Source organism: Capra hircus, chromosome 2, assembly GCF_001704415.2.
Source record: "Capra hircus breed San Clemente chromosome 2, ASM170441v1, whole genome shotgun sequence".
Lineage (NCBI taxonomy): Eukaryota > Metazoa > Chordata > Mammalia > Artiodactyla > Bovidae > Capra > Capra hircus.
In genome coordinates, this window is record NC_030809.1 from 10798795 (window position 1) to 10822821 (window position 24027).

Sequence of the window (24027 nt, forward strand, 5' to 3'; positions counted from 1 at the left end):
ATTGCCTCAGACATCACTCCGCAGGCTGGCCAGCATTGCCTCAGACATCACTCCGCAGGCTGACTAAACAGTTTCCTCTCTCCATCCCCGTCGGGTTTTAGTTAAAACCCCACCCAGCCACCCTGGTGGTCTCATCACCTGCAGTTTGGACTCAGATGGACTTAGAAGGACAGTAAGACACCCAAGCTTCTGCCCCCTCCCGTAGAGAAGCAAGTCAGAAGTTGGAGGATCTCTCAACACTACAAGACATCGTACCTCGGTGATTACTAAAATTCTTTACTGCAAAACTTTGTGAAAGTCTAGCTTCAAGTCACCCAGTTTCTATCTTCACATTTCAGGTGTCAACTTTCTTTCTGCATTGTCCCTCCCGAGGGCTAGTCCTGTCTCTCTCAGCCAGCAGGACACCAGAGTATATATACCATTGACAGGATGCATCCATATACTATTTCATTTAATCGTCAAAAGAATCAGTATTTTCATTTCACACAGAAATAACACTGGCAACACCCGCTGAGCACTACGGTAGCTACCTTATATAAGCTGTAGCTAATCCTCCCTAAAGGGGCCAGTGATCTATATTCCCATTTGCAGGTGCAAAAAACTAAGGTTCAGCACATAAATGGTCAGAAGCCAGGTCTGTCCAAATCCAAAGCACTCTGTGGCTGGGCCAAGCCCAACAAGAGACCCACCCGTGGAATAATAATACCTGAGCAATAGTACATGGGTGGTTAGGGTATAAAAATTTATTACACATACAGAATATTACCACTAACAAATGCAGACAGGCGAGGACACCACGGTACGGGATGGAGCACGGCTAGCTCTTTGGAAAGTGAACAGGTCGGGTGGCTTGGAGCCTCATGCCACGCGGGTTGGCCAGTCAGATGGGAAAGCACATGCCGAACTCCAGGGACGTCGGGGCGTTCAGTGACCGCTCTGGGTGTCGGCGGCCTTCCCATCTGATCTGGGGCTTCGAAGGACGCCACGCCCAGAAGCAAGGAACTGAAGCGAGGGGGCTTCCTAAGGTGGCCCAGGCTTGTCTCTGAACTCACGGCAACACCAGTGTCAGCAGCGTGTTTAATTGGATGATTTCCACAAACTACACACGACGCTTCTAACCAGCACACTTCAGTGAAGTACAAAACATTAAGTTACAGGCTGTGGGAAGAGAAGGCAGCCCCTTCCGGTCCCAGTTGGTCTGGGGGGTAAGAGTGGGGGGAGGTTTCTTTTTAAACCAAGCCCCCCATTTCAATGTACAAAAGAATTACTCTGATCGGTATTAAATTGTATTGAAAACAAAATGGACTAAAAAGCAAATACTACTCTATGTTGGGGTGAAAATGGGAGGAAAGAATGAGTCCTTCAAAGCAGGAGGGAGACAGTTGGGGAAGGTTCTGTGGCCGTGACCCTTGGCGGTCACTCACGCTGCTCCATTTTTACTTTTGGTGGTCTCAGGAAGGTCCGGTTTTTCTTCTCTTTCTTTCCTTTCGTATTGGCTTGGAAGTTTCGCCAGCTGTCCACGCGACCATCTCGACTTTCCTAAACACAAAAAGGGTCTGAGGTGAGGAAACCAGTTGGAGAAAGGAAGAGCTACACCTGCTCTGCCATCCCCATTGTATGCCGACCTGGCCTGGTCCTCTGGAATAATCACAGTATAACAAAGCAGAGGTTTCCCCCCACTTCCATGGGCCCAAGAAAGAGTCATACCACCCCCAAGAAGGCAGGAGAAGCCACAAGCTGAAAAGGAGGATGAGATGAGTAAAACTCATGACAATGAGGCTATCCTTTGCTGGGGACCTCTGGCCTAAGTATTTAGTGCTATTTCTAATAACAGTGCATGCTATTTCTAATCCTCATGTATGGATGTGAGAGTTGGACCATTAAAAAAAAGGCTGAGCACTGAAGAATTGATGCTTTCAAATTGTGCTGAAGAGAAGCACTCTTGTGGAGAAAGCTGAAGCTCCAATACTTTGGCCACCTGTGGCAAAGAGCTGACTCATGAGAAAATACCCTGATGCTAGGAAAGGTTGAGGGCAGGAAGAGATGGGGATGACAGAGGATGAGATGGTTAGATGGCATCACCGACTCAATGGACATGAACCTGAGCAAGCTCTGGGAGATAGTGAAGGACGGGGAGGCCTGGTGCGCTGCAGTCCATGGGGTTGTAGAGTCAGACACGACTGAGCGACTGAGCAACAGCATTTCTAACCCTCACCAAAAGCTGCGGTGTGTCATGCCACTTCACAAACAAAGACACCAGGGCTCACAGGCTGTATCCTTTTCTCAAAGCCACCTGTCTGGCCAACAGTACAGTCACTCTTTCCCCCACACCCTCCTTCTGCCCCCTAAAATTTGGACGGAGATGTGAAACCAGCATAATGCCTGGCCGGCTGTGCTGGGAGGACCACAGGAATCCTTCCCCCTTACAGAGGGGCCTTCTCATTTTCGCTCTCTGCACACATGCGGTGGGACAGAAACAAAGCCAGCATCTCTGGTTAGCCAATCCCTACCCTGAATCCTAAATGTTAACAGAAGATAAGACCAAATGTGGCTCAACTCAGGAAACCGGGCTGAGCCTCTGATGGATGAACCAGGATGTCAAAGAGGAATCAAGCCCAAAGTCTCTCTGCAGGCAGGACACTAGGGGTTACAAGAACCTCGGGTTCTACTCACAGACCTCTAAGTGGGGCACTGCTCCACGTTTATCCCTAAATTAAATGTGTGAACCACTGTCTTGAGCCCACTTGGCAGCTGTGCCTGTCACACCCCTGCCAACAAGCTCCAGAGCAGAGAGGCGGCTGAGCCAGGACTCGGTCCCCAAAGCCCCTACTCTTCCCCACACGCACCACCTCCCTGACAGTCGGCCCCAGGCAGTCCTGGGGCTGCCCAGCAGTCAAGTTTCTCAGCTGGGAAGCTTTCTCCCTCTGGAATAAGAGTCCCCCGTCACCTTGGAAATTTACCTCAAAATTTTTCTGCCACTCCCTTTCTCGTTTGGCTTTCTCTTGAGCTTCAATCTCTTCCTCCCGCTGTCGCTTCCTAGGAGGAAAACCAAACCACAGGATTTAGATGGCACTTGGAGACTGTGTTAACCATACAAGTTAGGCATCTTCCCCACAGAAGCCAGCATACAAAGTCAGACAACTCCCTAGGGTTCTCCTGGAAAGGGCTCAGAGCACTTCACGAATGTCTCATTCTAAAACACGCAGATGAGACCGTGGCAGGGCTGCGGGGCAAAATACAGACACTGCCGTTACAGAGACAGACAGATCAGGTCATCAAAGCCCAGCCAACACTAACTGGAGGTTCTGGGCTCAGACCCTGACAAAGCCATCCTGAGAACCCAGGCCACCTTACTTCCATGAGTGGCCATCACAGCAGCAAAAGTTCTCGTTCAAGAGGATTTCTGCACAAAACCCTATCCCCAAACAAGCCACTTCACACAATCCCAACTAACAAAACCTAGTTATTGCTGAACACCAATCAACAATACAAAATATGTAAACTAAATTAACCTCAAGATTTTTTTTTTTTTTTTGGTCACATTGCTTGGCTTCTGGGATCTTAGTTCCCTCAACAGGGATCGAACCAAAACCTCAGCAGTGAAAAACAGAGAGTTCTAACCACCGAACCATCAGGGAAGCCCCAGCCTCGAGATTTCTGATGAGGAAGACAAATCACATTTTAGGGCAATAAGTACATTGTAAGAGATCACACTGTACAGTACTAAATACTCACCAAAATTGCAGCCACTATTCACACAAAAGGCTCTGGCCTTAGTAACTGCCTACTCCACTCCAGGAAATCAGGAAGCAAACACACTCACTCTTGATTATAAACGCCCTAAGGACAAACCTATTCAATATTTCCCAGAAGTCTGACAGAATTCCTTACCCTGGTGATTCCAAAGTTTTGCTATTTCAAGTACTTAAATGATGTACTGCAGAGTAATTGCTTCATCAGAAAAATCCCCAAAGACCATCTTGGTTAATCTAGGTATTCAGACATGGCTTAAACGAATATACCAATATATACCTTTCATGCATCTCTTTGGCTTCTCTCTCTTTCCTTTTAATTTCCAGCTCAGCAAAGAGTTTCATTGTCTGTTTGTATACTGCTTGTTTGAACTACAAAAAAAAGAACAAAAGAAAAGTAAATATTTCATCAGCAATTTGAATTAAATATTTTTTGATAGAGCCTAGGACAAAGGCAAATTAGACCAACAAGGAAAAACTGATGCTGGCTCTCTCCTGGGAGATAAATAACACATACATCTATGAACTCTTCCACATGAGGATGATACAGAGGAGCTTTGCTCCGGTAAAAAAGCATCAGTGAGGAAAACAAAAGCAACTCAACCTGCTTATCAGAACCATGGAAATTTCAGAGGGCCCTTTCCAACTTGCAAAAATAATCTCCAATTTTTCTTTCTACACATATTTCATAATTAGTCTGAGTGAGGCCACTTGAGGCCTAGTTGTACCACTTGAGGGTGCCATCAAGCAGACTGGTCCCGGAAGTCTCTCGACTGAGGCAGAGCTACTAGCTATCCCCATCTTCACCCCATTATCTCTTCCCCCTTCTTGCACAATCCCTTATCTCAAGGCACATGGCCACCCAGCATAAATGCCTGCATCTCCCAGGCTTCTCTGTAGCTAGTTGTGGCCATGTAACTGAAGTTTCAGCGAATGAGTTGTAAGGAGAAGTGATGCAGCTACTTTCTGGAATGTTCTTGGAGGGAGCACACATCTTCCTTCCTGCCTTCTCATTCTAACCTGCCGTGCGTGAGGGTGACCACATCTCCTGGACTGCGAGAATGAAGTCGACACACTCGGCAGAGCTACAGAAAGGAGGACACCGAGGCCTCAAATCACACAGTCCAGCAGCCATGTCCCCAAAGACGGCTACACTGGGGAGAGAAAGAGCACCGACTCGTTCAAACCACCATCATTTGGGGTCTCAGTTGTATGCAGTTGAACTTGTATTCTGACTCACACATTGACAGAAACAGATAACACAATATTATATTTGTAACACAATATAAACACTTTGTATATTTCAATATACGAAGAAATATAAAAAAATAACCCATCATGCAGATTTCATAGGGTTTATATCCTAAACTCAAAGACACTAGAGCAACGGGTGATATATGGAGAAAAAGGGAAACAAAGGAATCCTCAAATTACTATCACTTCTGAACACTGTTACCTGCCAGGCAGTGCTCACGGAAAGCAATGCTGACAAAGTCCAGTCCCTAATAAGGACAATGAAAGAGGCGACGGAAGCCATATGAATATTTCAATATTTTTTAAAGTTCCTGGATGAACCGTTTCTGGTGATTTTAACTTTTTCATATTTCTCTGCTTTTTCTGAATCTTCTATCATTAGCATGTGTTCCTTTATAATCGGGGGAGCAGGGGGTGGGGCGGGGAGGGGAATAACTAAAAAAAAGTTAAGGTTCTTAACAACAGAGAAGGACCAAGGAATATACATGAGTCTTCAGAAAAGACTAAAAAGCATAAAGAGAAGGGAAAGTAGGGCTGAGGAGAAAAAAACTACAATACTGAAATGGAGTAAACCTACAATTCAGCAGAAAAGATGGCCTAACAGTTCTCAAGAAGCAGTGTTGCCACACAGAAGAGGGGGCCAGCTGCTGATGGAAGGAGCTGATAGGAAGCAGCCCTAGCAGGACAGCTGCCCCTCTGCGAATCGTTTAAGATAAGCGTGTGGGTCAAGTTACTTGACCTAACTTGAGGCAAGATTAAGATGACCTGACATTTTTCAGGCTAGTGAGGCAATGAGACACAAATATATAAGTAGAATCTCTCTCTTAACCAATCCCCACTGAAGAGCCCACAGGATCGACCGATGCTTGCCATCTCCCTGAAGCATATACCTGAAGCACGACGGGTGCCCACAGCTGGGAGACAGCTGTGCGCCCAGAGTCACTGTGTCTGCTCCCAAGCGGACCATCCCAGCTGCAACTGCACTGTGCTTAGGCGACTTAAAACATCACAGAAATGGATGAATGTGGTCATAAAAACAAATGCTTGCTGGTGCGTTTGTTTGCTGGCCCCTCCTGACTGCATGGGCTTTTCTCTAGCTGTGGCGAGCAGGGACTACTCTCAAGCCGCGGTGCACGGCTTCTCACTGGGGTGGCTTCTCTTGTTGCGGAGCACAGGCTCCAGGCCACGCAGGCTTCAGGAGCCGCCGCGCGTGGGCTCCGTAATTGAGGCTTCTGGGCTCTAGAGCCCCAGCCTCAGTAGCTGTGGCACATGTGCTTAGTTACTCCAAGGCCTGTGGGATTTTCCCAGATCAGGGATCGAACCCGTCTCCTGCACTGGCTGGTGGATTCTTTACCACTGAACCACCAGGGAAGCCCTTGTTGGTTCTTTTAAAACCAAGTGGAATGCTTCAGAAAAGAGTCAAACATAAGACTCTAAAAATAACTGCTGTTGAATTCAAGGTACAGGTGAGGTATCTGAAAACAACAATCTAGGATTCTGCTCTTGGTCTGCTTCACAGGTACCTCAGTGTGCGATGTTCTTCAGGAGAAATTAAAAGCAGGAACCATGGACGATGCTTTGAGTGTTTTATAAAGTCAAGTGTGAGCTCCAACAAGCAGACACATCCTCAAAGGAAAAGCCATAGTCCTCTGTCCCCCAAAGAGTTGGATTTTTCCAAAGGCAGAATGCATGTACGTGTTAACATTTTAAGGTAAACTGCTTCCAGCATGCGCGCATCAGTCTTCACACCTCCCTCTCTTTAACCCAGCGGCTGTGAAGCATTCACACGAGATGGCGTGGCCTTTCCCATTTCGAACCTACCAGCTCGGGGTCATCCTCCTCCACATTTGTAGGCTTTCCTTCCTTCTTTAATTGCTTTTTTCGCTCTTTCACCTAAAAAGAATTTTTTTTCCATCAAAAAATGAGCACTTATACTTTGACAATATCCATTAAGCTGCACACATATGATGTGTGCACCTTTCTACAGTTGTAACAAAAAGTCTGCATTGAAAAAAGATAAGCCCCTGCCTCCCCTCCAAACCAGCAATGCAATAGAAGAAAACGAGGAACTGGGGTCCCTTCTCCACCTCATCTAAAATCCAACACCAGGGGACAAACAGGGGTGCTGTCCCCAACTCACATCCCAGGCCAGATCCAAAGAGTCTTTGACACAGTGAACAGATTATGCATTTATCTTTCAGGGGTCGTGGTTACGTGTTTATAGCAAAGAAAGTAGATCTGTCAAGTTTTAAAGAAGCTACAGAATTTGCGGTATCAAATATGACTGTTTTCTGGCATTTCTACACCTGCATTCCGGGTAACTGTCACCGGGAAACCTCCTTAAACCAACAATTTTCACATCATTTTGGCCACCACTGAGATCCCCCCAGAAAATAAATATATCCATTCACATAAGAATGGCACTTACTCCAATAAATTACCATTCAGTCCAGCAAAACACCAAGTGCCTTCCAAGCTCAGAAAGGCCCTACTGCCACCCTGTGGTCAGACAGCCTAAGAGTGGTGGCTTCTTTACAGGCAAAATACAGAGGAAGGGTAACAATTACAATAATTCGTGGACAAATGGTCAGGTTCTTTCCTGGGTATCTACCAGAATTTGGCCCTCGAATTCCAGCGTCTGACCAACAAGACACAGTTATGGCAGTCTGTCTCTTCTTTTTACTCATTTCCTTCATCTAAACTGGCCTCATCACTATGACTGGTTATACAGTTGTTATAGATACCAAAGCTCTTCAAATAAAAGGTCACATCTATATTCATTCCGAAGAGAAACTGCCCTTATAAAACAGCCTCAAGAGTTTTGCCCCAGGTGAAAAATTAAAACAAAGACCTTTCTTAAGATAGCTAGTTAGAAAATAGTTAAGAGAGTTTCTTAACACTTCCCACCACTCAGGAGATTTAGGTATTTAGGCAAAAAAATAAAGCCAGCTATAAGTGAATTCATTTCAGGTGAGTCCTTCCCAACCCTGCTATAACACAGACATGTACCTTCTCCTGTTTTTTTATAAAAATGTACTCACATGCCCTTGCCAGACTTTCTCAAGCCCCTGTTTCAGCTCTTTCACAGAGACAAGGATAACAGTCCAGGGCCAACCAGCAGCATGGCTGCTCTAATGTTCCACTCTCAGAACAGGGCACAGGGTGGAGAAGACAAAAAGAGCTTTCCACACACGGGAGTGCTAGGGAAAGAGCTGGGTGCAGCGTCTTGGCCATGCACCCTCAGTGCCAGGAGTGAAGGCCAGCTTCAGGCACACACTGTGCATGACCACAACCACCACAAAGGAGCGGAGGCCACAGGGGCAGTCGGGCCAGGCAGGCGTTGCTATGTCAACAGTAACATTTACCCTCCTGCAGGGTGCCTGAGGCACACCAATACTTCCTGTAAACACAGCAGCACTATAAATACTTACGGTGTGTTCCACGTATTCTTTTCCTGCCTGAATTACATCCAGGGCCCTCTTCTTTTGTTCCTGATCCAGTAGCAACTTGTAAGCTTTGTCCACAGCTAATGCAAAACATTGAAATTAACTGTTTCTGCAAACACCCTCTCAAAGTCTGAACTCTACTCAGGCAGTGCAAATGGACTTGTGCCATCTACAAGCATTCCCTACTTTGTTAAATTATTTACTGTTGTTACACTAATTTAAAAACATACAACTACGGCAATGACTTTCTTTGAGAGCCTTGGAAGAAAATTAAATATACACTCAAGGCTAATTACACCATATCTAGATTTAATTTAGTGATCAAATTCTTCCAATTATTTTTTATGTTCAAAGGAAAAAAAGAATGAGCCTATGCAGTAATAGCCTTTGTTGGCACACAAAAGTTTTAACTAAGCAAAGTTAAGGCCTATTTCTAAACAGTAACATTCTGCTTTGAATGACAACTATTCTGAAAACCACAGCTTCTTCACGACCAGAAGACAAAACTACAAATTCTTTTCTTGATCCAGGACTAGGAACACTTAGTCCTTAGCATTGACACAATGTTACTCACAAGCAGGTAAATTTACAAATACCTTCAAAAGCCTTTTGTGCTCTGTCAGCATCATCTTGATTTTTGTCAGGATGCACCAGTATGGATAACTATAATCAGAGAAACGTTAGTTTTTCAGTAAGAGGAACTTTTAGTAACTCTTCACCTGCACTGCACCTCTCTACAACCAAAAGCTCTAAGATACTAGGGCAAAAACTGTTAGCCAGAAGCTTTTTTTTTTAATAAATGCCATAAAATGCCCAGAGGTATTACACTAGTCCTTAATAACATTCAATTATCCACAGGTAAATGCACACAGGTGGAAAACAGCTAGCTGAGAACAAATATCAGCCTGGCATCATGAAGATGCTCTGATAATTTGGGTGAGGGAAGGGAAAAATGAAAAGCACCAAGTTCCTTTTATGTTTCTTACATGGAGCACTACAGAGGATTAAACAGGTCTGAGATATCATCTCTTTCCTGAAAGAATTTCTAATATGAAGCAGTAGCTCTCAGTTCCGGCTGTGCCTGAACCTTGTGAACATTTTTAGGAATACAGGGGTCTACTTTCCAGCCTGAGACCTTCTGAATGAGTCACTGGCATCTGTACTTTTTAAATCTCTTTTAAATCTCTATAGACTGTGTATCACAGACTTCCCAGGTGGCTCAGTGATAAAGAATCTGCCTGCCAATGCAGCAGACGCAAAAGATGTGGGTTCCTTCCCTAGGTCGGGAAGATCCCCTGGAGTAGGAAACGGCAACCCACTCCAGTATTCTTGCCTGGAAAATTCCATGGGCAGGGCAGCATGGCAGGCTACAGTCTACGGGGTGGCAAAGAGTCAGGCATGGCTGAGCATAGCACAGCAAGAGACTGGGTATCAGATGATATTATACAAAGGAACTGGTGTTGATTTGTTAGGTGTGACAGGCAGTTATGCAAGAAAATGTCCTTTTGGGGAGGGGATATATGTATACTTATGACTGATTCACATTGTTGTACAGCAGAAACACAACACTGTAAAGTGATTATACTCCCAATTAAAAAAGAAAAAAGAAAATGTCCTCTTTACTTTGGTGGGATAACTGCTTCAGTATTTAGATGTTAAGTATCACGGCGTCTGTAATTTACAATCCAGCCAAAAATACACAGCTACTGAAGGAAACTACTGCATACAGATGGTGAATATATGGGCTCTCATTGTTTTATTCTTTTTAAAATATAATTAAAACTTCTTATGACTAAAAAATTAAAAACAAAACCCTCCACAGGTGACCCTTTCAGACAGCCAGGGTTAAGAACCACTGACCTGTCACTGACAGACAGAAACAGCTTGAACACAGGGATTGGGCTGGGATGGAAGCAAGTGGGCCTCTAATGCTAAGCCAGCACTACTGGAGCCAGAATCCTAGTTTCCTCGTCTATAAGTGGGGCAATACTATATACCTTTAGATCACTGGATTGTTGTAAAGATGAAATGAGATAATGCAAGTAAAGAACTTAGCGTACCAATACACATAAACAATAGCACATAAAGAAGACCTAGTCTAACTGCTTATGCGTGTAACCTCATTCAAATCCTTACTAACAATCCCAAGGTAGTCACTAGTGCTACATGAATTTTACAAATGAGGTAACAGGGCACAGAAAAGTTGAATGTAATTTGCCAGAGCTCACAGTGCTTGTAAGAGGTACAGCCAAGACTGAAACTCAAATCATACAGCTCCAGCATAGACTCTTAACAATTAGGGCCTATTAACGACTAAAGAAAAAATCTGAGTTCTTTGTATTGTTACATAAATAGTCTAAAGGTTTGACTATGAATTTGAATAAATGCTTATTTAACTGGGGAAAACTGCTAATGTACTACACTAGAAAACTAGAAATTTTAGAAAAAAAGGCAAACGCTGAACATAAGTGCAGAGTAGAACTCAGGAACCAAAAAAAACTATCAAGTTATATCATGGGAAATGACTGGGTGGGCAAAAATTAAAAACACCTTGGCTTAATAATAGATCTGAAGACAATTATGAGTCAGCAATGGAAAGGCAACGACTGTATTGAAAAACCAATCACAGGGAACTCCCTGGTGGTCCAATGGTTAAGACTCTATGCTTCTACAGCAGAGGGTGCAAGTTTGATCATTGGTGGGGGAACTAAGATGCTGCATCCTTCACAGTGTGGCCAAAAAAAACTTTTTAAAATAAAGTACATAAAAGATGTAAGTTGAAGAAAAAAGAAATTTTAAAGGCATGAAATATAAAGAAATTTTAATTTCCAAAGACATTAGAGGAAGTATGATTATTCAGCTCATAGAGGAAAAGGGTGGGGGTTACTCAGCTGTCAAAACTGGACTGAAAGTCAAAGCGTTAGTCGCTCAGTTGTGTTTGACTCTTTGTGACCCGATGGACTGTAGAACACCCAGCTCTTCTGTCCATGGGATTCTCCAAGCAAGAATACTGGAGTGGGTAGCCATTCCCTTCTCCAGGGGATCTTTCCAACCCAGGGATCAAACCCAGGTCTCCTACGTTGCAGGCAGATTCTTTACCGTCTGATCCAACAGAGAAGCCCCAGACTGGAAGGGTGTTTTAAAAGGCTACTACAAACTCTACAGCCTGAGTTACTGAATATTAGAAAGAGCAATAATCAGAGGTCTTGGATCTCCTTTCTGAGAGAACTTTCTGAAAGCACTCTTTATATTAAATCAGGTATCTTTTGAGTATTCATATAGGTTCACAAAAGATAGAATTATTGAGGAATGGGATCTTAAAAGTAAATCACTACTATGAATCATTTAACATGTTCTCTCCTAGAGAGATGATCCCCTTACCAAGCCAGGGGATTTGGTAAGTACTGTACAATATGACTCCGTGAAAGCTTTCTACGCTACCTTGTACTTTCCCCTCTTAATTAAGGGGTTGGAGAGATTCTATTTGGATGTAAAATTCATCCTATTCATAGGTAAGCTATGATCATTCAATTATTTAAGATTAAGTCACTGTAATTTGTTTTGAGAATTACAAAATTTAAGTAAAAAAAAATAAGTTAAAAGTTCGCCCAAAAGTTGTTTAACAGTAAGTCCGAAGAAAATCACATGCTCAACACATTTTCAAAAGGCTCAAGCTCTACCTATTACAGGAATAGAGTACCATACCTGCCGAAACCTCTTTTTTATTTCTTCATCTGTCACTTCAGGATCTATCTGAAGAACCTGGAAGAATCAAAATCAAAACTGTAAAAGAGATTAAAAGAATTTATAGATTTAAGAGATGCCCAATAATTATAATTGACATCTAACAGTTGTCAGCGTTCTAGAACAGTTCTAAAAAATGTTGAAGAAACAGAAATGAGTTAACCTGTAACAGAGTAACAGCTATAGTGTTTCACGGTTCTCAATTAATTCAGTGGTTACTTTCACTCCATCAGAAAAATAATAAATTACCCTATAACCAGTACACGCTTCCAGACCATGAGAAAAATGCCTCCTCCTTCATTCACTCCTTTTCATTAAGTAGAGCACCCACCCTCTACTTATCTTTGCAAATGTGGAGAAAGTATAGCAACTCAACAAGGAAATAATTTGTTTTTCTTAAATGAGGAAAAACTGTTGATTTTCAAATAAAGCACCCCCCCACAAGACTACCTGATTTTTTTTTAACAACAGTAAAAGATGTTTATCAGTTTTCACAATCAACTAAATAAAAGATAATTACAACTGCAAGCCATAATGTTAACATTTATAAAATTATTACATACAATTTGGAGGCTTAAGTAGAGTGATGTGGTAAGTGGAGATACACGTACTTGCACACATGTTCATCCATCCAGGCAGTCTATCTTTTGGTTGGTACATTTAATCCATTTACATTTAAGGCAATTATCAATATGTATGATCACATTACCATTTTCTAAATCGTTTGGGGTTTACTTTGTGTAGGTCTTTTCCTTCTCTTGTGTTTCCTGCCTAGAGAAGTTCCTTTAGCATCTGTTGTAAAGCTGGTTTAGTGGTGCTGAATTCTCTCAACTTTTGAGTGTTTGGAAAGCTTTTGATTTCTCTGTCAAATCTGAACAAGAGTCTTGCCAGGTAGTATATTCTTGGTTGGAAGTTCTTCCCTTTCATCACTTTAAATATATCCTGATTTTTCACCTCAATTCAGAAATGCAACTTGGCTCCATGTTAAAATTTACACAGCTCAATGGTTCTCAACCTAGAGTGGAAACCCGAGACCACTGCCTGGGGCTCACTCTGGGAAACTCTGATTCCAGCTCAGCAGAACTAGCGTACAGCGAAATGGCAGGGACATCTGTTATTTTCTGCGCAATACGGTTTAAAAACAAATTTTATCATTCTTCTCCAACCCTGGGTATCCTGGTGTTGACATTTCTCATCAAGGATTCTGATGCCACCACCACAGCACAGATTCATTCAAACATTTACACAGTAGCTACCACCTGCTGAACATGCTGCTATACCCTTAGAAATGCAAAGATAAATAAGGGAAAACATTTTTTAAATTACCATACATACAGTTTTTTAAAGAAGGGTTCATTATAAGAAATACAATTAAACCAGATGATTTCACAGTTTACTCCATAGATTCAACACAGCATCTATTTATTTACTTAGTATTCAAGGTGTAAGGAAGGGCAGAGGGTGAGAAGGTCTGTTGGAAATTCAGAAGAGCAGGCCCCATATCAGCGTGACTGAATCAGAATCAAGATTTCAACAAGATCCCCAGGTGATCTGAATCATATTACAGCTTGAGATTCCTGGTTAGGAAAGATGACAGAGGTCAGAAATAAGTGTGTTTGAGGTTAACAGAACTGATGATCAGTCATTAAAGGGGATAAAGAGAAAAAAAGATCTTGAAATGAAAAATACATACCAAAGAAGTTAAAACTGAAAAATAATCTGCCAAACTTAGTCAGATGCTTACAGGGTCTCAGAAAAACTTGACAACAAGTAATGTCAAGATTTATAGCAAGCTGTCCAAACATTCAAACAGCCCATCTACAGCAGCAGTTATTGGTAGGCAAGGAGGCTGAATGACCCCTATATTCAAGAGACTTCTGAAGGTTACTACAAGAGCACACCCATTCTCAAATACCAGGCATACAACTGGGGATGAGGGAAAAGGAAAATCTTTAAAACAAAGACTTTTCAAGAATGAGTGTGCCCCACCATACCACCCCAAGAGAGAAAGGAATTGGGAGTGGGGGGAGTCACTCAAAAGGAAAAATACAGCTAAATAAGATTTACAGACAAAGGGAGATAACTGCACACACACAAATATTTAGAGAACCCTACCTTTCCTGGTTCTGAAAAAAAGGAATGCATTGGAACAAACAAATGGAAGTCGAGCACACCCAAAAAGGTGTTCAGATGAATATGAAAGGATAGAAATCATCCCGCCTTCACAAAAAAAGAAAGCCTCAATAAAGCTACAGTCTAGAACCAATCATGCCAAATGTATTTCATAAACCTTGACTGGTTCCCTGGTTAAAAACTAAAATAGTTATAACCGAGGGTTTTAGAGGCTTTTTTTTAGGACAATTAAGAGTTATTTGAGTGTGGACTCTATCCCCGATGATGTTTACTAAATTGCAGTAATGTGGTCTTTCCTAGGTGTGGTAATAGTGTTGTGGTTATGTGGAAACGTGTTCGTGTTTGGAGAAGAGGAATGCTAAGATACCTAGGCATGAAGCATCAATGTCTACAGCTTCCTTTCAGATGATTTGGCAAAAATGAAGAGGGTATGTATAAATATAGGGTTTCCCAGTCACTCAGTGGTAAAGAATCCACCTGCCAATGCAGGAGACACAGGTTCGATCCCTGGGTTGAGAAGATTCCTGGAGAAGGAAGTGGCAACCTGCTCCAGTATTCCTGCCTGGGAAATCCTAAGGACAGAGAAGCCTGGTGGGCTACAATCCATGGGGTCACAAAAGAGGTGGACATGATTTACCAACTAAACAACAACAAAAATGTATAAATATACACATACCCACAGACACATGCCAAAAGTTATTTTTCCAAGACTCAGATCATAGATACACTGATCACTGCAACATGTAGTCACTGAGTGCCTTCAAAGTTAGCTAATCCAACTCCTTTCCTATCTTTAAGCATTGGAGGTGCCATATGTAGCCATGAAACATAGTAAAGACAACAGGCCTATACCAGCCCAAACCTCTTTGAAGCCAGTTTATACATTCAATACAAATTATAAGCAACACGGATTGCTAGATACTGTGCTCACTACTGTTCTCTTGGAATTTACGGTCCACAAAGGAAGGAACAGACAAGTCACAAGTAATTCTTACCAAAATGATAAATACTATGTCAGTCAGTATGACTCTAAGGAAGCACACAGGTCTGTTCAGACTCTTGGAAGATTCTTCTGAGCTCCTACTATGTCTCTGGCTTTGGGGATGCTGCAAAGAAAAATCCACAGTCTTGGACCTCAGAGAGTGAATAAATCATCACACAGAAAGGAAAACGCTTGACTGTGGTATTTACATCAATGTAAGTTCCTGAACTCAAACAAAGTGCAACTGTCACCTTTAGGATCTTCTGCTTGAAAGAGAAATCCAGTCTTAGGTCATATCTGAACTCTCTGACCTGTGAATAATGTGCAAGTTCCAGAGTCCTGTGAGACAAATATCTTTCTTTCCAAAGTGCCAAACAAGATAAACAGAAAACAAAAGTCTGCGGTGCTGCCTTCTGGGGCTTTAAAGTTAAATAGAAAAAAGAAACATGAAGAAGGCAGGACTCAGCAGGAGCACAGATTCATCTAAGCTTATGAAAGGAAGTGGGGGAGGAAACATTCTTAGAATGCATAAGAGAAAGATGCTCGCTTAATAGCTGAAGGTTAGAAATATGTCCAAATAGGGAGCTGCACTGACGGCAGGAGGCGGGGACAGGGAATGCCCTGTGGATTAGAATTCCTGTAATAAGACCCCTCAGCGTCCCTCTTCTACCTGCTGCTCAATAAAATGGTACATAGGACGACTACTCACATTTCAATTTACAGCCAACAGGACAGCTATTATGACATCACTTCTTCTTACCAGGAAAAGACCAGTCTGCTTACTTCTAGAGAAAAGCCTGATTCATTTAGATGTCTCCAGTTGTTCCATGAAGAAACAGAAGTATTTCCCTAAATTGAAGATTTTTTTCTAAATGGAAGATTTTTTTTTTTCCCCTCAACAGAAAGATTTCCTAAATTTCTAGGAATACCTAATCCTGACCTAGGGCCAAAAGTCAACTTTACAAGAAGACAATGGGGGTGGAGGGTGGATGAATTAGGAATTTGGGATTAACAGATACACACTTCTATATATAAAACAGATAAACAACAAGGACCTACTACTATACAGCATAGGGAACTATATTCAATACCTTGTAATAAGCTAAAATGGAAAAGAATCTGAAAAAGAATATATATTTACACACACACACACGCACATGCATGACTGAATCACCTTGCCACACATCTGAAACTAGCACAGCGCTGCATGTCACCTGCACTTCAATTTAAAAAGACGTCGACAGTGACATCCACGCTACACAGTGGCCGGCATATTTGTAAAAAAAAAAAAAAAAGGCAAAAGTTCTAACGGACAGTCATGGAGTCCTACAGACTTAAACACCACCTTGCACCTCCTCAAGTGTGCAACCCTACCTATTCTTTACACATTCACACACACTTCCTACAGGACAGGAGCTGTGGAGCAGGAAGTTCCATTACTGGCAGGACAGCAAAATCCTAGCATTCACGCTAGTCCCAACAGCGTTACTCCTCATCAACCACATCTCCACAGAACACACGAATTATCTTAACGAATAAAGGGGTAAGCTATACAATCAAGTGATCCCCTTTCACAGTATACACTATCTCAATTTAAAATACAACAGAATGGATATACCGCCAAATTCTTTCATCACCTTTCAAATATATCATCTTCCTCTCTGTCCTCCCCAAAATCATACCTAAATGATTAATGATCAGTTAAGTTAAGCTTAATTAATGATTAGTTATGATTAAGTTTCAGCTTTTTCATTTTCTCCTTCTCTTTCAAATATGTTAAGTGGGACCAGGTAAAGTAGACATCCACTTCGGGTAGGAAGTCAAGATGGCCAAAGGAGAGCGTCAGTCTATCTGGGACAAAGAAGACAAGAACCCCAGGAGGAGTGTCAGCCAGTCACGTGGCGCTGGAACCCAAGCTGGGTGAGAAGAGCATCCACAGAAGGGTAGCTCGACGGGAAGTGCCAAAGTGGGTTGAAGAGGGCATCTCTATGGACAGGCAGCCTGCCCCATGGTGTCAGAGCCTAAGCAGGGTGAGACTGCCAACATGGATGGGCATAGAGTGCAGCAGCCCAACAAGGACGTCTCCACGAAACCCAAGCCTAGCACGGGGTGTGCAAGCCGAGGCACCGCGAGGTGGGTGTCCACGGAGGAGGGCATCAAAGTAACACAGCAGCCCAACCGAGACCAGGAGCCCAGGTTTTACTGGCACAGAGAGCTGGAACATGAGCAAAGTGAAGAGGACCTCCATGCAGGGAGTGACCTGGAGTATGAAGTCAGAACCCAAGAAAGGTGACGAGGGTGCTCCCAGAGGAAGGTAGCCTAACACGGGGTGTCAAAGCCAGAGCAGGACAGGAAGGATGCCTGCCTGGTGGGGAGGATGCCGGACCCAAGAAGGATGAAGAAAGCTCCCGGCGGCTGGAAGGCAGGCACGGAAGGCAGAGCCAGGTGAGACCCACACCCAAGGTGCAGGTGACCCGGCAGTGGAGTTGAGAGTTCAGAGGTAGGGAGAGGGGTTTCTGCATAGCGAGGCAACCTGCGGTTGGTGTGAGAGTGAAGCAGGGAGAGGAGGGCATTCACATGAGGGAAGGGATGGGAGATCAGATTCATACAGGGGCATCAATTAAGTAAACATATATATTAGAGACAGTGGGAGGGCCTTGGTTAAGAATTTGCCTTGCAATGCAGGAAACAAGGGTTTGACCCCTGATCAGGGAACTAAGTTCCCACAGGCCAAGGAACGACTAAGCCTGCGTGCCACAACTACCAAGCTTGTGTGGCACAGCTAGGGAGCCCACGCAACGCAACCAAATATTCCATACAACGCAGGGAAGATCCTGTGTGCCACAACGAAGACCCGAGGCAGCCAAATGCACAAATAAAACACCAGTACTTTAAAAAATAAAGATAACAGGCGCCAGACTGCTATCAGAGAAGGGAACTATGAACACTGGAAGGAAAACGTCCTGGAATAAACCCTGTGTTGATGGGTTGAACTTTTATGTAATACCTGTATGTGTGTGCACACACAGACACACAAACGCCTTAGCCCTATCTACCAACAGGGCCTGGGAGTAATGACAATGGCAGCGGGCACGCTCAGCACCCAAACCTCGACTTCTAAAATTCATTCTTCATTAAAAGGAATTCAAGAGATCCTCAAAGAAATGGTTAACTCAAGGCTGGGTTCAGAGAAGTACAAGAGTGCCTATGAATCAAACAGTGATTTAAAAAAAAAAAAAAAAGACAAGCGCTGGCTTGAAAGTAACCTGCTGGTCAAATCTGGGATATCTGAGTGTCAGAATAAATAATACTGAATCATAACCCACTGAATAAAATAGGAAACCCCAGGTCTACACTGACAAATGAATAAACTGAAACCTCGACAAGGACAGTACATTCACACATCCTCAAAGTGTTCCTAGAAAGGGGAAAAAAGTTAATTTCATAAGCAAACCTAGCAGGCACTTCTTTAAGAGGTCAACTTAACACCATTAGTAATAGGCTAAATCAAAATCATGTTCCACTTTACAGGTGACAGAGAGAATGCAGTGTCACTTCTGTGCTATTCCTGTCAACATTGCATAAACTGAATCTAACGAGAAGCCACCATGACAAGAAGTCTGCACACTTCACTGAACAACAGTCCCCACTCACAGCTAGAGAAAGACCCTTTGCAGCAATGAAGACCCAGTACAACCAAGTAAATAAATAATACTTTTTAAAAAAATCTATACTTCAAAAAAAAAATTTTTTTTTAATAAACAGGTGTTTTCTTAGATGGAATTATACATGACTATTCTTGCTGTTTGTATATTTCTAATTTTTATAAGAAACATGAATTACTTTTACCATCAGGAAATGTTTGAAGTTATAAAACTAAGGAAATTCAAAAGTGTACATCCTTGTCTATATGATCATTTTTTGCTTGTTGAGTTATTTTATTGTGGTGAAACAGGAAAGTTTTAACAAATAAATTAAATCAAAGACCCTAAATTTACCAAGGCTAGCTATTCCATCGCACCTGAAAATAAATCTATATATATCTGCGTTACTAAAAGATGACAGCAAGCTCTGCTCACAATAAAGCCACCCAAGTTCAATTCCAACTATGCATAGTACCAATTAGGTATGTGTTTGAAGTAAGTCTGCCCACAGCTAGGTAAAATTCCTTACTGCAGGCCACGTTAACATCAGACAGCTCACCTCAAACGGGTTCAAATTGAAGTAGGAGGAACCAGGGCGAGTCAATCTTTCAATCTGATTTTTGGATGTTAGAACTGAATCTCTCTTCTCTATTTGCTTCACCTAAAATAAAGGGAATAAAAACCTCATTAGTAAAGCTCAGTAATGAACTATAAATTGTCATCTCAACAAGTAACTCACCGACATGGTCAGCAAACATTTATTTGCGTGTCTACATGTTCAAGGTACTTTGCTAAACACTTTAGGAATAATTACAACAGCTACCAATTACTGACTTAATATAATGTGAAATTACAAAAACTTTACAGGTGTTGATTCCTCTCAACAATCCCTTATGGTAGGTACCACCATTATCCACATTTTTCAGATAACAACCTAAGAGTTTGGTCAACTGACTTGTAACCACTCAACTTTTTTGTAACCACTCAGATTTTTGCCCAATCACTTAAGTTATAAACCAGAATTTTAACCCCAACAGTTGGACTCCAGAGCAGGGAGCAAGAAGATTTAAAAATAAATATGTCACAGCTATTACCTTCAAAGAGTTTCTACTCTAATGATGGAAGATGTACTTGTGAATGTTCGAACTTAATTCACAACTTTTTAAGAAAGGAAAAATACAATTACACTGAAATAGACACTAAAAAAAATACACCTAAAAAGTATGTGGGAGGGAGCAAATAACTCTACCTTTCTAACTCTAATAGAAAAATCCCTGACCTGAACACAATACCAAGGAGAACAAGCACCAGGCTAGCCCCAGAAAAACATCCTTGGTGCCACTGTCAGAACTGAAATTTTAGTTGGAATGAACCTCTGGCATAGTATATATACTATCTTTATTTCTATGGCCAAAACAGAGTTGGAAAGGATTTCAATAACAGGAAAAGCTACTCCTTCTCAGCACCTTCCCTCTTAACTCTTGTAAAACAGCACACCACTCCCCACCTTCGACGGTACTCTCTTTTTCCCAGTCTCATTTTTCCTCATAGCACTTACCACTACCTAACACTATATTATACATCTGTTCATTATTCAGCCTTCTCTGTAAGATGAAAGCCCTATGAAGACGGGATTCTTCTTTCTGCTGTCAACTACCATTTCTCCAAGGAGCTAAACAATACAGGACGAAGTGCATATCAGGTGCTCAATAAACATTAGTTGAATGATGATTAAATGGTCCTCCTTTAGACATTTTCTCTCATTAAACAAACCATGCCAGTGAATATGTAGATTAAAAAAAAAAGGTGTCTGCAGGGCAAGCTCTAGCACTGCTGGAGTTTCCTAAGAGATGTGGCTCATTTCAATGGGGCCACAAAAGGGAAAATCAGACACCCATGATGTTTGTACAGTACCTAATATGAAACCCATAGCCCATGAGCATATAACTCATTTCATGAAAACCGTTCTGTTCATAATCACGAGTAGCTAAGATGAGCGCAAACTACAGCAAAACAGTCATAAGTCATTGCCCCCAGGAGAAAATATTCCGTCCCACAAAAAAAAAAAAGTCATCTGTGCAATACAGCTCACAAACAAAACCGACATTAAAATTTAAACAAACCAGGATTGCTTTAAAAAAAAAAAAAAACTAAGAAATTAAAACAAGTTCCCCTATAATTGTTCAGTACCCATTATTGTTAGTCACTCAGTCGTGTCTGACTCTGCAATCCCATGGACTGTAGCCCGCCAGGCTCCTCTGTCCATGGAATTTTTCAGGCAAGAATATTGGAGAGTTGCCGTTCTCTTCTCCAGGGAACCGTCCCCGCCCAGGGTTCAAACCCCGGTCTTCCATATAACCAGCAGATTCTGGGCAGACTCTTTACCATCTGAGCCACCAGAAAACACTGGTACCAGCAAATTAACACTTCAAAGTGAATGAGACATTTTGAAAGTAGACTATAAATGGACGTACTATGTTGTTTTAAAATGTATTATTTCGGAGAAACTACTATGTAACAAAAGTGAAGTCGCTCAGTCCTGTCGGACTCCATGGTGTAGCCTGCCAGGCTCCTCCATCCATGGGATTTTCCGAGCAAGAATACTGGAGTGGGTTGCCACTTCCTTCTCCAGGAGATCTTCCCGACTCAGGGATGGAACCCGGGTCTCCCGCACTGCAGTAAGACTCTTTACAGTCTGCGCCACTGCTGCTACGTCGCTTCAGTCGTGCAACCCCATAGACGGCAGCCCACCAGGCTCCCCCGTCCCTGGGATTCTCCAGGCAAGAACACTGGAGTGGGTCGCCATTTCCTTCTCCAATGCAGGAAAGTGAAAAGCGAGAGTGAAGTCACTCAGTCGTGTCCGACTCTTAGCGACCCCATAGACTGCAGCCCACCAGGCTCCTCCGCCCATGGGATTTTCCAGGGAAGAGTACTGGAGTGGGGTGCCACTGCCTTCCCCGTCTGAGCCACTAGGGAAACCCAACTATGTAGCAAGCACTGTTACAAATACCAGAGATAAAAGGTGAATGTAACACGGTGCTTAACTTTGAATACATCACAGCCAGGTGGCGAGCAACTCCATTCCTCAAATCCACACCAAGCTAAAGAAGTTCACATCCAGCCTTGTTTTTAACTTTTACAAAGTAGCTTCTTCTTTATATTTTATGAAACTTTCTTTTAACCCTCATTAAAACTCGTTTTAATAATAAACTTCGTTCTACAAACGTGAAAATTGATTAGCAAAATCAATGGCTTGAAAGAATTGTCACAGTCACGTTAACAGCCATGCAAAAATCCAATCCCAGGTCCTATGACTCCAAGAGCCATCCTTTTCTTTATTCATTCATCCACTCAACAAATATTCACTGAGTAACTACTAAGCAGTACCCGATGGAGATGCGACAGTAAATGAGGCTCAAACCAAACTTACTTCGGTCCTAACATGATACCAAACTATTATCTGCTCTAAGACCTTGAACAAATTATTTCACCTCCCTAAACCTCAGGTATGTCATCTGTAAAATGGAGACAGTGCCTACAAGGCATGATGCACAATGCCTAGCGTTCTCGAAGGTCAGAAATAGCTACTACTAAAACTCACTACAGAGGACTAAGAGGAGAGAGTGCTTCCGTTTTGAATACAATGGGGGACCAACCCGTTTAACCAGCCTCCAGGTAGACCCACTCTCCCAGTCGCAGAAAGCACCCGACTACGCGAACTTGGGGAACTCTGCGCGCGCCCAAGCACTTCGTTGGCCAAACTCGACGCCTCCCCTCAGACGTCAGACCCCCGCCCCCTTTTAGTTTTCCAGGGGATCCCCCCTGCAGTATCAGAAGGAGACGCACACACACCCCGAATCCCCCACCTCCCAAAAGGCCAGACAGGAGGGGCCGCCCAACGGTCCAGGCCAGGAGGATCACTGCCTTCTCCCAGTGGGAGGATAGCCCCGGGCGGGGTCGCCCCGGTGCCGCCATTCCTCATTCCGTGTTTACCTCACTGTAGAAGGTCATAAATGCTTCCTCCGTGCTGCCTCCTCCACCCGAAGCCCCGCTCTCTCCTGGAGCCGCCATTTCCCCGGCCCAGCGACCACGTGACTCTTCTGCGCAGGCGCCACCTCACGTGATTCTTACAGGCCCGCCTCTCTAACCCCGGCCCTTTCCTTGCGTCTCTTAAAGGGGTCGCCGCCCAGCCAGATACCTTTAAATAAACTTTTAAATTGGGGTTCCCCAGGTGGCGATAGTGGTAAAGAACCCACCAGCGGCAGGAGACATAAGGAGACAGGGGTTCGATCCCTGGGTTGAGAAGATCCTCTGGAGGAAGGCCTGGCAACCCACTCCAGCATGCTTGCCTGGAGAATCCCATGTACAGAAGAGCCTGGCGGCCTACAGTTACGAAGAGTACAACACGACTGAGGCTACAGCCCATACGGTCGCAAAGAGTCGGAGACTGAAGTGATTTAGCACGCATGCACAGATGCCATACAGTTAACCATTTTAAAGTGAACAATTTAGTGGTCTTTAGTATATTCCCAGTATTGTGTAATCACCACCTGTCTAGTTTCAAAACAGTTGCATCGCCCCAAAAGGACACTTAGTACCTAATAAGCAGTTTCTTCCCATACTTGCCAATGTCTCTATGGACTTACTTATGCTGGATGTTTCATGTAAATGCAGTCATACAACATGTGACCTTTTGTGTCTGGCTTCTTTCACTTAGCATGTTTCCCTGGTTCTTTCAAAATATAGCACACATCATTACTTCATCACTTTTACGGCTGAATAGTATTCCATCATACGTGTATACCACAATTCGTTTATTCACTTGTCAGTTGATGGACATTTGGGTTGTTTCTATCTTTTGGCTATTGTAAAATGGTTCTGCTATGAAGGTGTGAGTACCAGTTTTCTACTGGGGGGAGGTATGTACCTAGAAATGAAATTGCTGCTGCTGCTGCTGCTGCTAAGTCACTTCAGTGGTGTCCGGCTCTGTGCAACCCCATAGACGGCAACCCACCAGGCTGCCCCATCCCTGGGATTCTCCAGGCAAGAACACTGGAGTGGGTTGCCGTTTC

The 24027-nt window shown here is 43.1% G+C and overlaps 1 protein-coding gene across 1 annotated transcript; it reads right to left on the reverse strand.

Moving 5' to 3' along the window:
- On the reverse strand, positions 722–23055 carry DNAJC8 (DnaJ heat shock protein family (Hsp40) member C8). The gene is made up of 9 exons (XM_005676779.3): positions 22949–23055; positions 19515–19616; positions 12158–12214; positions 9049–9115; positions 8438–8532; positions 6828–6899; positions 4033–4124; positions 2961–3036; positions 722–1539 (listed from the first exon to the last, which is right to left on the reverse strand). Exons 1-9 carry the CDS (start codon positions 23024–23026, stop codon positions 1417–1419), a joined length of 762 nt encoding a protein of 253 aa, XP_005676836.1. The 5' UTR covers positions 23027–23055; the 3' UTR covers positions 722–1416.